The 14,211-nt window shown below is 35.6% G+C and overlaps 1 protein-coding gene across 2 annotated transcripts in view; it reads right to left on the bottom strand.

Annotated features, from left to right (window-relative positions):
* CCDC171 (coiled-coil domain containing 171) overlaps positions 1–14,211 on the bottom strand; it is a 437,148-nt gene that overhangs the window by 250,233 nt on the left and 172,704 nt on the right. For both annotated transcript variants that reach the window (XM_043977119.1, XM_043977120.1), the window contains exons 12-13: positions 13,698–14,202; positions 12,783–12,899 (exon numbers count right to left, since the gene is read on the bottom strand). In XM_043977119.1, the coding sequence (XP_043833054.1) occupies positions 12,783–12,899; positions 13,698–14,202 (622 nt within the window). The remainder of the gene's footprint in view (positions 1–12,782; positions 12,900–13,697; positions 14,203–14,211) is intronic.

Below are 14,211 nucleotides of genomic sequence, written 5' to 3'. Positions count from 1 at the left end.
CTATTTCACTTGGTTATCTCAAGAGCATGCATAGATTTAGTTGTCTTCTATTTATTAAGATGTGACTTCTTTTCCAGCCTTCAGTCACACATCCCCAACTGCCTGTTAGATATCTCAGACTGGATACTCATTGTTGTTGCTCAGTTGTTTGCAGTTGTCTGACTCTTTGAGACTGCATTTGGGGTTTTTGTGGCAAAGGTGCCAGAGTGGTTGGCCACTGCCTTCTCTAGTTCATTTTACAGATGAGAATACTAAGGCAAACAGGGTTCCATAAATTGCTCAGGGTCACACAACCAGTAAGTGTCTTGAGGCTGGATTTGAACTCAGATCCTCCTGACTCCAGGCCCAGTGCTCTATCCACTGCGCCACCTAGCTGCACCCTGGATACTCATACACATACTAAAAGCAACATGTCCAAAAATGAGCTCATTACCTTTACCCCAAAACGCTTCTCTCTTCTAAGCATCCTTCTTATTTTAGAGAGTACCACCATCTTCCCAGTCAACCAGCCTGACAAGCTAAATGTCATTCTAGGGAGACATCCCTATATTCAATCTATTTCTAAGTCCTAGCAATTCCGCCTTTGAAGGATCCCATACATACCCACTTCTCCCATCTGACATCCTGGTGTAGATCATTGTCAGTTCAAGCCTAGAAAGTTGCAACAGCCTTCTGATCAACATCGCTGACTCAAGTTTCTCACCCCACTCCATCCCATCCTGCATTCCACTGCTAAAGTGAGGTTCTTAAATTGCAGATATGACCATGTCATTTTCACCCAACTCCCAACAAACTGCAGTTTGAAAAGAAAATCCTCTATTTGGCAATTAAGTTCTTTATAACCTGGCATCTTCTGACCTGTTCAATCTTATTCAATACTCCTCTCCACATTCCCTAGAATACTAGACTGGCTTCCTTGTTTTCCCTCACATAAGACATGCCATCTCTGCATTTTCAATGGCTTTACCTCCTACCTGGACTGCTCTCCCTCCTCATCTCTGACTCCTGCTTTTCCTGGTTTCTTTCAAATCTCACCTAAAATCCCACTCTCTACAAGAAGACTTTCCCTGCCTCCTTCAATGTTAGAAACTTCTCTCTAAGACACTGTATGTATCCCGTATGCACACACTTTTTTGAATGTTGTTTCCCCCATTAGAATTTGTACTCCTTGAGTACAAGAACTCTTTTTGCCTTTCTTTGTATCCCAAATGTTCAGTCTATCTGTTACTGCTTCATAAATAGCTGTTGGCTTTTAATGGTTAACAAAAGACAATAAGAAGAGGATTTTATATAAAACCATGAATCTCCATTTGATAATGTTTTATAAAATACATAACAAATTACACATTACTATCAAAAGTGTCTTGTCTGTGATTCCTTCTGTTCTTTCTAGTGCATTTTAAAACATGTTTAAATGGTCCTTTTTTGGTTATAACTATTGTTCCCCTCCACTCTCCCTCTTCACCTCTCTCTAACTAAAAAAGTGAAGTAAAAATATTCTTTAAAAAATAAGCATCATGGGGGAGCTAGGTGGTGCAGTAGATAGAGCACCGGCCCTGGAGTCAGGAGTACCTGAGTTCAAATCCGGCCTCAGACACTTAACACTTACTAGCTGTGTGACCCTGGGCAAGTCACTTAACCCCAATTGCCTCACTAAAAAAATAAATAAATAAATAAATAAGCATCATATGAAGAGGCACAAAAAGAACCCATTACAATAGAGGGAAAGAAGGGAGGGGTGAGCATTGTTTCAACCTTACTTTCTCATCAGATTTGGTTCAGGGAGGGGAAAAAATGTACTCCCATTTGTATAAAGGAATTTACCTTACTCTTTAAGGAAACAAAAGGGGAATGGGGACAAGGGTGGTATTGATAGAAGGGAAGGCAGAAGCAGGGGGGAAAAGGGACAAGAAAAGGAAAGGCAGCTGATAAATACAAAATACAAAGGGGAAAAGAGGATGATGGGAAATAAACAGTTAATAATCTTAACTGTGAATGTGAATGGGATGAACTCTCCCATAAAATGGAAGCCAATAGCAGAGTGGATTAAAAATCAGAATCCTACAATATGTTGTTTACAAGAAACACATTTGAAGCAAAGAGATACACACAGAGTAAAGGTAAAAGGTTGGAGCAGAATATATTATGCTTCAGCTGAAGTAAAAAAAAAAGCAGGGAGGCAGCTAGGTGGCGCAGTGGATAGAGCACCAGCCCTGGAATCAGGAGGACCTGAGTTCAAATTCGACCTCAGACACTTAACACTTACTAGCTGTGTGACCTTGGGCAAGTCACTTAACCCCAACTGCCTCACTAAAAAAATTAAAAAAAAAAAAAAGCAGGGGTAGCAATTCTTATCTCAGGTAAAGCAAAGAAGCAAAAATAGATCTAATTAAAAGAGATAAGGAGGGAAACTACAGCTTGCTAAAAGGGATGATAGATAATGAAGTAATATCAGTACTAAACGTGTATGCACCAAGTGGTATAGCATCCAAATTCTTAGGGGAGAAGTTAAATGAGTTACAAGAGGAAACAGACAGCAAAACTATACTATTGGGGGATCTGAACCTTCCCCTCTCAGAATTAGATAAATCTAACCACAAAATAAATAAGAAAGAAGTTAAAGAGGTGACTAGAATGTTAGAAAAGTTAGATATAATAGATATCTGGAGAAAATTGAATCTAATGGAATCTTCAAAGGTTAACAGCTGAAAGATGTTGGGGGTGGGGGGGGGTGATGACTGCTAACCACAAACCACAAATTTCTCTTTCCCAGTAAGCTTTCTAGTTGCAAAAGTCATCACATATAGGGGAAAAACTCTTGGGTAATCTCACTTTTACAGCTAGTAGTTTCCAGGGAAAAGTGGACTAGTCAGATGACCTGTATTGTCCAAATGAATTCTATTCAAAACAAGTTTCCTATTTTTATTTCTCTTTTCTGTCATAAAAATGAGCTCTGTAAATCACTCCTTTGTCACTAATTACTGAGGAATTAGTTGGCCTGATTTAATGGTAATTTACTAGCTTTACTGTTAAAATAATTTTCACTAGGAAACTTTTAACATTATGTCTCAATCAGGTATCCATTTTGACCTCATCTTTGTATACACTGTGAGATATTGGTCTATACCTTGGTTCTGCCATATTGTTTTCCATTTTTCTCAGAAGTTTTTGTCAAATAATCAGTTTCTGTCCCAAAAGCTTGAATTCTGGGGCTCATCAAAGACTAAAATACTATGGTCATTTACTACAATGTATTGTGTACCTAATCTATTCCACTGATCCACCACTCTATTTCTCAGCCAGTTCCTGATTGTTTTGATGATTGCTACTTAATAATACAGTTTGAGATCTAGTATGCCTAGGCCACTTTCCTTCACATTTTTTTCCCCACTGATTCCAACTCTAGACTTCTAAGAAATGTTTGGAATCTGACTCAATCACAATGTGTTAGATATTCATTCCATCTTAAGTTATCTACAAAATCTGATGGGAAAGCCTTGTAGGCTACCATCCACATAACTGATAAAAAGTTAAATAGCATGGAACTAAGTACAAATTGTGAGGCACTCCTGCCAAGTTTACATTGATCATTAAAAGCTTCTCTTTGGGTCTAGCCATTCTTACAAGTTTTGAATCCATCTAATTTTATTATCATGTAGTACATATCATTCAACCTTTCCAAATCAATAGTATGAAATTATTTATCAAAATCTTTGATAATATTGAGTTAAACAATATCTTTAGTATTTCCCTAATTTACTCGTTTAGTAATCCATTCAAAATAAAGAAAAATGGTTGATCTAGCAGGATTTCTTGCTGAAGCAATGCTGACCCTTTGTAATCCCCACATCCTTTTCTTGATGTTTGCCAACCATGGCTTTAATGCAATAGTGGTATTAATGGTCCACTTAGAAGTGAAAGACAGATTCCACTTCCTTTATGGGTAAAAGGAATTGCCTGGATTTGCATAAGATCTCTTGGATTTTGAGTATTTGTCAACTCCCAAAGTAGCAAGTAAATATTACATATGTAGGCATGGGACAGAATTTGGAAAGTCCAAAGGAAAAAACAAGAAAAAGAAATAAGGAGAAAAGGAGAGTTTTCATTCACTAATAGTAGTAGCAATAGCAGAGGCCAAGGACATGTGGCTCCCCACAACCTCTGCCCCTAGGTCATAAAGATTAAGTCCTCAAATGGCATAGTATAAAACTGCTTTTTATTATGTCTGTTCACCCACTTGGCTGGAACACTGGTAAAAACAAATGTGTTGTGGAAAATGTGGAAGAATAAAGTCCTTATTCCCCTCCCCTTGTCCTGCTTCATGTGGATGTGAGTGAAGCTCTTTTCTAAATACATTTATTCATTATACCATATGTTTTACTCTTTACTGACCTAGTTTGACTTCTTACAAATAACTGCTTAACTCAGACATGTGCACTTCATTATGTTCCTTTGTTTATAATTTGGACAATCCTGGTACCTGAATGGACCAGGAAGTTTTTTCTTTCTGTACTATCTGGCTGCATTCCTCTGGACTTCATCATGCTCTAGGAACTTCTTCATCCTGCAAGATCACTTCAGCCATGGAACTTACAGCTCATCAGGAACCTCTGCCCCTGGGTCTCCTCCTGCTGATACAATGGCTCCTTCCAAAATTTCCATTATGAGACAAGTGCTCTCTTCACTTCCCACCCAGCTGCATTCCTCTGGGCTTCTCCATCCTGCCCGCTTCGTGTGTTATCTTCATAGCACTCAATGTTTTTGTAAGCTATTTGTGCAAGTGTGACTTTTGCAAAGGGTTGTGAAAGGTCCTGAAGCTCAGAGAAGTTTCCCTGATACATTCAAGGTCACAGTGAGCAGCTCTGGCTATGAACACAGGACTGATATCAAATCCATTGTTTTTTACATTCTATCACACAGACGCCATTCTACTTGACATTCTATTTTATTCCCGTCACCTCTGGGGACATTAGGACTCCACATGCCCTTCTGTAACACTGTAAGACCTCTCTAAGCTCCACAGTCTGGGGAAGATTCCTGGCAATGGCAACCACATCGGCCAGGTCTTTCAGCATAGGACAACACAGTTCTTATGGTCCAGGGGATGTGAAATCTTTAACATTAGGACAAAATCTCCTGTGACCTATTTTTGCCCTATCATTTCCAGTGCAAAAGTCATTTTCCTTGAGAGAGAAAATAAAAACTTTTGGGGAAACAAGGAGAGGCCAGAAAAAGAAGAGACAGAGACGGAGAAAGACACAGATCAGATAGAAGTCTATAAGATCACTGAAGTCTCTCTTCCTTACTGTATCTTGCCTTTTTGCCATGTTTATGATTTGTTTTCCAAACTTATCATCTATTTCTTCTTTCTGTTCAGGTGGTCTGTAATGACAGGTTCATTTCTGTTTTCCCCTATTGCTGATCTTCACCCAAATGTTTCCACCACTGTTTCTCAATTTTGGTTTCTGGATATCCTTATATCATTTTCCTGGATTATACTGAAAGGCTTTAAATATTTAAGTTTAAATGTAAAGGCTTTAATTACAAAGTCTGTTATGATATTTAAAGACTTAAGGCAAAGTGAGGTAATAAAAGAACTCTTATTGCCATTGCCCATTCAGTTATCTTTCCCTAAACTCATATTCAATTAGAGAGGAAGTCTGTGCCTAAATTCCCTCATATTCTAATTCTAGTATTTCTATAATGTTTCAAAAAGAAATCGGGGGGTGCGGCAGCTAGGTGGTGCAGTGGATAAATCACTGGCCCTGGATTCAAGAGGACCTTAGTTCAAATCCGGCCTTAGACACTTGACACTTACTAGTTGTGTGACCCTGAGCAAGTCATTTAACCCTCACTGTCTCACAAAACAACAACAACTAAAAGGAAAAAATACATCTTTTTTCGAAAAAAAGTCAGGAATTTTTCTTTCAAGTATCTTATAAAATGTAATCTAGAACAACAGAAATAAAATATTTAGATCTATCTGGAGAGTTTTTTAGTTGATTCCCATAATGATTAATGGTACAGTCTTTCTGTGGAAATAACATGCTCCCCTGTTTGAGGTAAATGATCTTTCACAGGCATACCATTTGGATGCCAAGAAGAGGTAATTTATCTCAAATGGGCAAACACTTTAATGAAAGCAAATAAGGTTGCCACCTGTCCAGTATTTACACAGAAAACCTGGAAATTGGGGTCTCTGTCCTATACCAAGAGATGATTCATCACAGCAGTAATGACAGCTGTCGTGTATTTATTCTTCATTCCTGAATTTAGAGGGCTACCAAGTGAATAGTAAGCTATGGTTACTCATTCTTCCACCACTGAATATCCAAACTCATTAGAAGTCATGGTAACTTCATAAATTGCTCTGGGGAATTGATCCATATTTAACAAATAGACAGAACCACATAATAGTTAAGGTCCTATCCCTAAAGTCTAAAAATAAAATTATCATTTCCAGCATCAAATGATTTACCTAGTAGTCACAAGTTAGTGTGACATTCTGCTTTCAAGAAATAGTTTTGACTTGTTATTCAAATCCCTTTATCTGATAATAATCTTTCATCATTCCATCTTTCAGTCTTATAACAATTAACCCTAATCTTCATTCTTCCTCTAACTACAAATCCCTTTGCCAGTTAGTTCTTTCCCAGGCCATCTCATCTGCACTGGCTACACTCTCATCCATCCTTGATCTCTGTAGTTTGGTGAAACCAAACTCTATCGTGCACTCTACACTCCAATACATAGTTCCCTTGTCCTCTTGCAAATTTTGCATTACAAAATTCCAATCTTGGATTATCTGCCACCTTTCCTCCCAGTCAAATGCTGCTGAAGGAAACTAGAATTAATTACAAAGCTGTACTGACTAAGCTCACTACAAATTTGTTATATAATCTCAACTGGGACTTTACTCTAACCAGACAATCCTGTTACACATTTGATTCATTAGCACACTCAGCATATCAGTAATTTCAAAACTTTTCATCCCTCCTCAAATCTACAATGACAATTCCTCAAAACTACCCTACTCAGCTGAGGACCAGAGCCTTATACTTCACCAAAATAATTCAGGCCATTTGCAGAAAGCTCCTTCCCCTCTACTACATCTCCTATCAAGACATCTTCCTCTAATATCTCCTCTTTCACTTCTCTCACACTTGAAGTGATGACCCCTCTCCTTGCCAAAACAAAACCCCTCTACATGTACATGATCCCATTCCACCACCTCTTTCTAATCCCCAATCTTTCTATCTATTGACTGCTTTCTGGCTGCTAATAAACATGTCCATCTCCCTGATTCTTAAAAAACAAACAAACCAAAAAAAAACCAACAACAACAAAAAACCCAAAACCTGTCACCTGATTGTATCACCTAAGACTCACCTATTCTCAGCTAAACTCCCTGAAGAAGCCATTAAAACTTGTTATCTCAGGCAGCTAGGTGGCACACTGGATAAAGCACTGACCTTGGATTCAGGAGGACCTGAGTTCGAATCCAGCCTCAGACACCTGACACTAGCTGTGTGACCCTGGGCAAGTCACTTAACCCTCACCGCCCTACCCCCCCAAAAAAAAAAACAAAAACAAAAACAAAATCCCAACAACTTGATATCTCTACCTCCCTCTCACTTGATTCTAAACCCTTTGGAATCTGATTTCTAACCTCATCATTAGACTGAAAGTACTCTCCAAAGTTACAAATGATCTGTTAGTTGCCAAATTTAATGGCCATCTCACTATCTTCATTCTTTTTAACATCTATTCAACTCTGACATTATTATCAAAATCTTCTCCCTGATAGTTCTTTCTAGATTTTGACATTATTTTTTCCTGATTCTTCTCTTAACTGTCTGATTTCCTCATGGAGGTCATGCATGCTGACTGTGATCATCCTCCAAGATTCTGTCCTGTGCCCTCTTCTCTTCTCTATCTGGGAGATTTCGTCATCCTGATAATTTCAATTATAAAAACTATGAAGATGATTCCCAGATATATACAGAATAGCCCAAAAGTCTTAGTGCAATTTAAGCCATTATAGCTTAATCAACTGCCCATTAGACATATCAAATTGGATATCCTATAGACAACATAAATTCAATTTGTCTAAAATATACATCCTTATCTTTCCCAAAAAATATTATTCTCTTCAGATCCTCCCTATTGCTATATAGTGCACAACCAACCTCCTAGACATTCAGCCTCTTAAACTCTGTGTCATCCTCAACTCTTCACTTAGACTCACCGCACATGTCCAATCTATTATTTCTACCTTCATAACACTTTTCTTCTCTACTCAACATTTTATTGCTTACACAGCCACCATCCTGACATAGGCCTTTATTACCTTATGCTTAGACTAACTGCAAAAGTCTTCTGGTTGGTCTTTCTGTCTCAAGTCTCTCCCTACTCCAATCTATCCTCCACTCACTGTGAAAGTGATTTTCCTAAAATATAGGTCTGACTATGACACATACATACATATACACGTCCCACCCACCTCCCACACAACTCAGTAAACTCTAGTGGCTGTCTATTATAATCAATATAAAATGCTGTTTTTAGCTTTTAACGCCTTTCACAACCTAACGCCTCCCTAACTTTCCATTTTTCTTATACTTTAATCCCCTCCGTGTAATTTTTTAATGTTTCTCATGTATGACTCTCTATCTCCCAAATTAGTGACTTTTCTCTGGCTGTCCCCCATGCCAGGAATGGTCTCCCTCCTCACATTCACCTCCTGATATCCCTAGCTTCCTTCAAGATTCAGCTCAAATACCACCTTCCCCAGAATGGCTTTGCCAGTTCACTCACAACCTTCCTGCCAGATAACCCTTTGAGGTTAGTTTCCATTTGCACTGCACATATCCTGTATATAGAATTTTTGCATGTTGCCTCACTCATTAGAATGTGAACTTTACATATTTATAAAAACATAAGTAATTTCCCAATTGATAAATGGTCAAAGGATCTGAACAGGCAGTTTTCAGACAAATAAATAAAAGCTATCTATAATCATATGAAAAAAATGCTCTAAATCACTATTGATCAGAGAAATATAAATTAAAACAACTCTGAGGTATCGCCTCACACCTATTGGAGAGGCAAATATAACAAAAAAGGAAAATATTGGATGTTGGAGGGGATGTGGGAAAACTGAGACACTAATCCACTGTTGGTGGAGTTGCGAAAAGATCCAACCATTCTAGATAACAATTTGGAAATATGTCCAAGGGCTACAGAACTGTGCATACCCTTTGATCCAGCAATACCACTGCTGGGTTTATATCCCAAAAAAAATCCCCCAAAAGAGAAAAGGACCTATTTGTACAAAAATTTTTACAGCAGCTCTTTTTGTGGTGGCTAAGAATTAGAAATCAAAGGAACGCCCATCAATTGGGAAATGGCTAAACAAGCTGATGGTGATGGAATATTATTGTGCTATGTGAAATGAAAAGCAGGATGATTTCAGAAAGGCCTGGAAAGACTTGTATGAACTAATGTATAGTGAAGTGAGCAAAACCAAGAGAACATTGTTTGATGAAAAACTGTGAATGACTTAACATTCTCAGCAATACAATGATCCAAGATAATCCCAAAGGATTATTGATGAAACATACTATCCACCTGCAAAGAAAGAACTGATATTGATTGAACACAGACTAAAGCATGCTATTTTTTACTTTCTTTCATTAATGACTAATATGGCAATGATTTACATAACTGTACATGTATAACCCATATCTGACTGCTTACTGCTTCAGGGAAGGGAGAGGGGAGGGAGGGATAAAACTTGAAACTCAAAACTATAAATAAAAATGTTTATTATTAAAAAAAGAATGTGAACTTTAGGATAGAACCTTGTTTCTGACTTTATTTGGATTCCACTACTTAGCATAATGCCTAGTACAATAGTGAAGACTTAATAAATGCTTGTTGACTGTCTTCTGAAAGGTACTTCTGTGAAAACATAAAGCCAGGTATGAAATAGAACAGACCATAGTGGAATGAGTAATGAATCTAGAGCCACAAAACTGTGTTCAGATACTAGATCTGCCACTTAATTCAATTACTTCAATATTAGGAATTAGTACTTAAATTAGGAGTAGCTATTGACTCATAAAATATGGATTAACAAATAGATGCTCTGAATTCAGCAAGGGTGAAGATATAGTGGGGGGTGGAGGCAAAACCCCAGCAATTAAGTTCATAAACAGGCAAAATGTCTTCTAACCCTATACTTATAATCAGTGTGCTGACGGAAGACTATCCTTTTCTATTCATTATAGTCTTAAAGGATCACTATCTTCTACTAGCCTCCTTCAAGTTACTCCATGTGTATTTGAGTAATAAAAGTGATTTTCCTTGAAACTTCTAGTTCAGAGTGATTCCCCTCAAACTTTATTAGTCTGAGATACTGAGATTTTCTAGAACATGTGACTATCAATTATTAAAATTATCCTGGAAATACATTTTGTCTCATTTTTCACAGTATGAATACCTGAGACTAGACTTTTAATTTCAAGGAAACAGCCAGGTCAATCTAACTTTATTCTGGATCTCTCCATATGTATTATCTCTGGCAAACCCTCCTGTCAGTATCCTCTGCAAATGGGAGTAGAAAAACCCCATAAAGCAAAATATACTCCTAAGGAAACATACAAAGATTAAATAGGCTCAGCACCTCAAATGCCCTTCCAATTATGTGTGTGTGTGTGTGTGTGTGTGTGTGTGTGTGTGTATGTAGAGAGAGAGTTCAATAATAATAATAATTAATGTTTAGTGTTTATACAACACATTTCTCTAACAAGATCAAATTCTATCACAAATATTATCTCCTTTGACCAAATAAAGCTTTTATGAGGAGAAAATTAATAATAAATATAATCAAGTTACTATTATATTATTATTGGGGCTACCATAACTATAGTCAAGCCTCTTTGACATAGAAGTTAGTTTATTACATAGTTTTACCTAGTGTGAAGAAATTGACTTCAAACAAATTAAAGCTACCTATATGTTACACATACCTCTAAATTAGGGTATTTTTTTTAAAATCTTGAATATCTTTACCTATAAAATAGCTTAAATGTAATATTTTATAGCTTCTTTCATCAAAATAGCATACCTTTCTTTAAGAAGTCAACTTATTAAGCTATATTTCAATGATTTTTTAAAATTCAATTTGAACCAATAAATTTAGTGTCTACTTTGTGGAGAGTGTCACCTTCATAAGCTGTATTGTTTACAACTTTTTTTTACATCACAAATTGAAAAATGAAAAACATGCAGTAGTCAAGTACCAAGTACCAAGTCAAGTATTAAAAAACCAGCTCACTGCCATAATAAAGAATTTTAGCCCTTTTGTAGAGATACCTCTAGTCTATACTCATTTGAAACACATGACAAGGTGTTTATGGAGGGAATAGTTACAAAGTAATAAAACTTATGTCTTTAAGTAGGAATACCGAAATGTATAGATTCAAATGAACTTTGTTACTTAAAAATACCAGATGTGGTACACAATACACACATTCCATGGATATCATTGTTCAAAACAATTTCAGAACTATTACTTTGGAATACCTTCAATAGGTGTGTGTATGCATAATATAGAAATATATTATGAATATATGAATGATATATTCATAATATAAAATATATGTAATCTATCTATTACCTATGTAGCTGTATGGCACACATATTGAGAAAGAAATTAAATAATACAATAATTATTGCCTCTTTAAAAGGACCCACATGCTACTTCTTAATAAAAATTACTTGCTAAGTAATAAATCTATTTTACTCCCAAATTAGAACCAAGAGCAAATTCAACGTCATGGTTGATTATGCAGATGAGGAAACCAGCAAAAATGTCATATTCAATGTTCTTAAGTAAAATATTGAGATAGACATATGTATGTATGTATGTATGTATGTATGTATGTATGTGTGTGTATGTGTGTGTGTGTGTGTGTGTAAATACACACACACAAAAGAAAATAAACAAATTCCTTTTTGGAGAGAAACAATAATATAAAGTAAGCCAAAAAATAAGATAAAGACAAACTTCTGGAATTAAAATAACTAAGAATCAATAATCAGATCAATAAAATTAATCTACCACCTAGATTTTTAGACTTAGAATTTATTTTATACACACAACTGCAAACAACTTTGAGAACTGCTGATTAGAGCTGATTTGGCACTTAGTGAAAATGAGCAGCAGTCTACTTTGACTGACTCTACTTAAACTATAAATGCAAGTAAAAACACATTGGTGGAAAAAAACACATTGGTGAATTTTTTTTTTAATTGATGGGTAGCTAAGTGATAAATTCATCTTCTTCTAAAAATTAGAGCTATGAGCAGAAATGTAGAAAAGGAAAGAATAATAAAAATAAATACTACCATATGTATGTAAGGACAAATAAGAAGCAAGCTGATGGGAGAATTAAATTTTATATTTTCCAATATGAAAACCAAGTATTGTAGGAAAACATAAGATAATTAAATTGACAATTTTAATTGAATAAATATTTAATTGAATTAAGTTGAATTAATATTTAATTCCCTGTAAAAATAAAGAGAAACAACTTGGTATTTTATAGTTTATCAGTCAATTTATATATGCCTAGGTAAATACCTATACATTTAGAGAATGACAAATACATTAAATATTTTCTAACTAAAAGAGTATATTGAAATTTGCAATAAAAAAAAAATTTCTGGTCATTTCGTTCAAAAAAAGATTTTTCTAGAAAATGAAAACGTATTACCTGTTTTACAAACCACTTCCTGTAACTCAGCCATAGAACTAATTACTGCAGCAAGAAGTTCAGAACTAGTAAGCCAACTAACTGCTTGAAGGCAACGCATCTGCTCTGTTCGATGTCCTGGAGTAAGAAGAAATTCGATGTGAAATGTCACAAAATATGATAAAATTCATGTTTAAATATAATAGATATACAGATGTTTTATAAAGAGATCAAAATAAAATATACATATAATTTTTCTATGTGTTTAAGATTCTTCCAAAAAATATTAGATGCTTTTGGTATATATTAGTTATGCCTTCAATATATTAAATGAGGCCACAAAAGGTATAGATGGAACAAAAGGGAAAAGATTCTTTAGTTAGCACTTCAGTTGCTTTGTAAGAGATATCTTAAAAGCTGGGAGGGAGGGGCTATTTATTTTTGCTCTAAAAATACCTTCAAAACATTGATAGCTGAGAAAGTCAAGCTGGCTTTGCAAGTAGTTTTTACTCTAATAAGCACATATTAAACTCATATATAAATTACATAGATGACATTTTACACTGGGCAGATTCTCAGATTTCCTTCATTCACTGAGATTACTTTGTAAATTGTGTAATTACCATAAATGAAGAAGAGTTTTGCAAATTTTACATCACTTTACTTTCCAGTGAAAACATGATTCAAATGTAGCAGGACTCATCAAAGAAATAATAAAATGTTTAACATACTACAAAGAGACAAATACTTGGTCAACATTTTTATCTCTTCATATAAAGGCAATGTTTGAGGTCTATTTAAAAACACATACATATTGCATATATATTATTCTATTCCTGTATATTTAAAATAGTTTTCATAAAATTGTCAGGAATATTCCTAGATTATCCTTTAGTCACAGGTAAAATACATAAGGGAAAAGACTAGTTATCTTACTTGGCAAATTATGGTTCTCTTTGGGTTCTCCTGTACATACTAAGATCCCTATGCCTTCTTTGAAACTCTCCATCCATGTAAAAAGAGAGCCACACTTTTGGCCAAGAATCTGAAGTCTTTTTGCTGCCAAAACAGCAATAACGCCTTTCCGGAATACACATATCAATCCTTTGAAATGTTTTTTCTTTAACTTGGCTTCATTTTGCTTCTTTTCTTCTACATCAGACAAAGCCTGAACCAGAGTTCTAATTTCCTGTTTAAGTATGTCGTACGTGTTAACCTGATCCTGAAGAAAGTCTCTTTGTGATGACAAGGCACATGATCGACTATATAAAGGATATAAAGCACCAGACATTAATGCACAAGCTGCCAATAGGGACGTATGTTCCTTTTGAGTCTCAGCTAACATATTTTTGAACTGTGAATTTTCAAGAATCAACTGTTCATTAGATTTTTCCATAAGGGCTGACTTTTCCACATTGTTTTCAGCAATTTCTTGATATTTCTACAAAAA

Source organism: Dromiciops gliroides, chromosome 1 (assembly GCF_019393635.1).
Source record: "Dromiciops gliroides isolate mDroGli1 chromosome 1, mDroGli1.pri, whole genome shotgun sequence".
Lineage (NCBI taxonomy): Eukaryota > Metazoa > Chordata > Mammalia > Microbiotheria > Microbiotheriidae > Dromiciops > Dromiciops gliroides.
The sequence above is the reverse complement of the archived record's forward strand: the minus strand, read 5'-3'. Positions and strand labels throughout refer to the sequence as shown.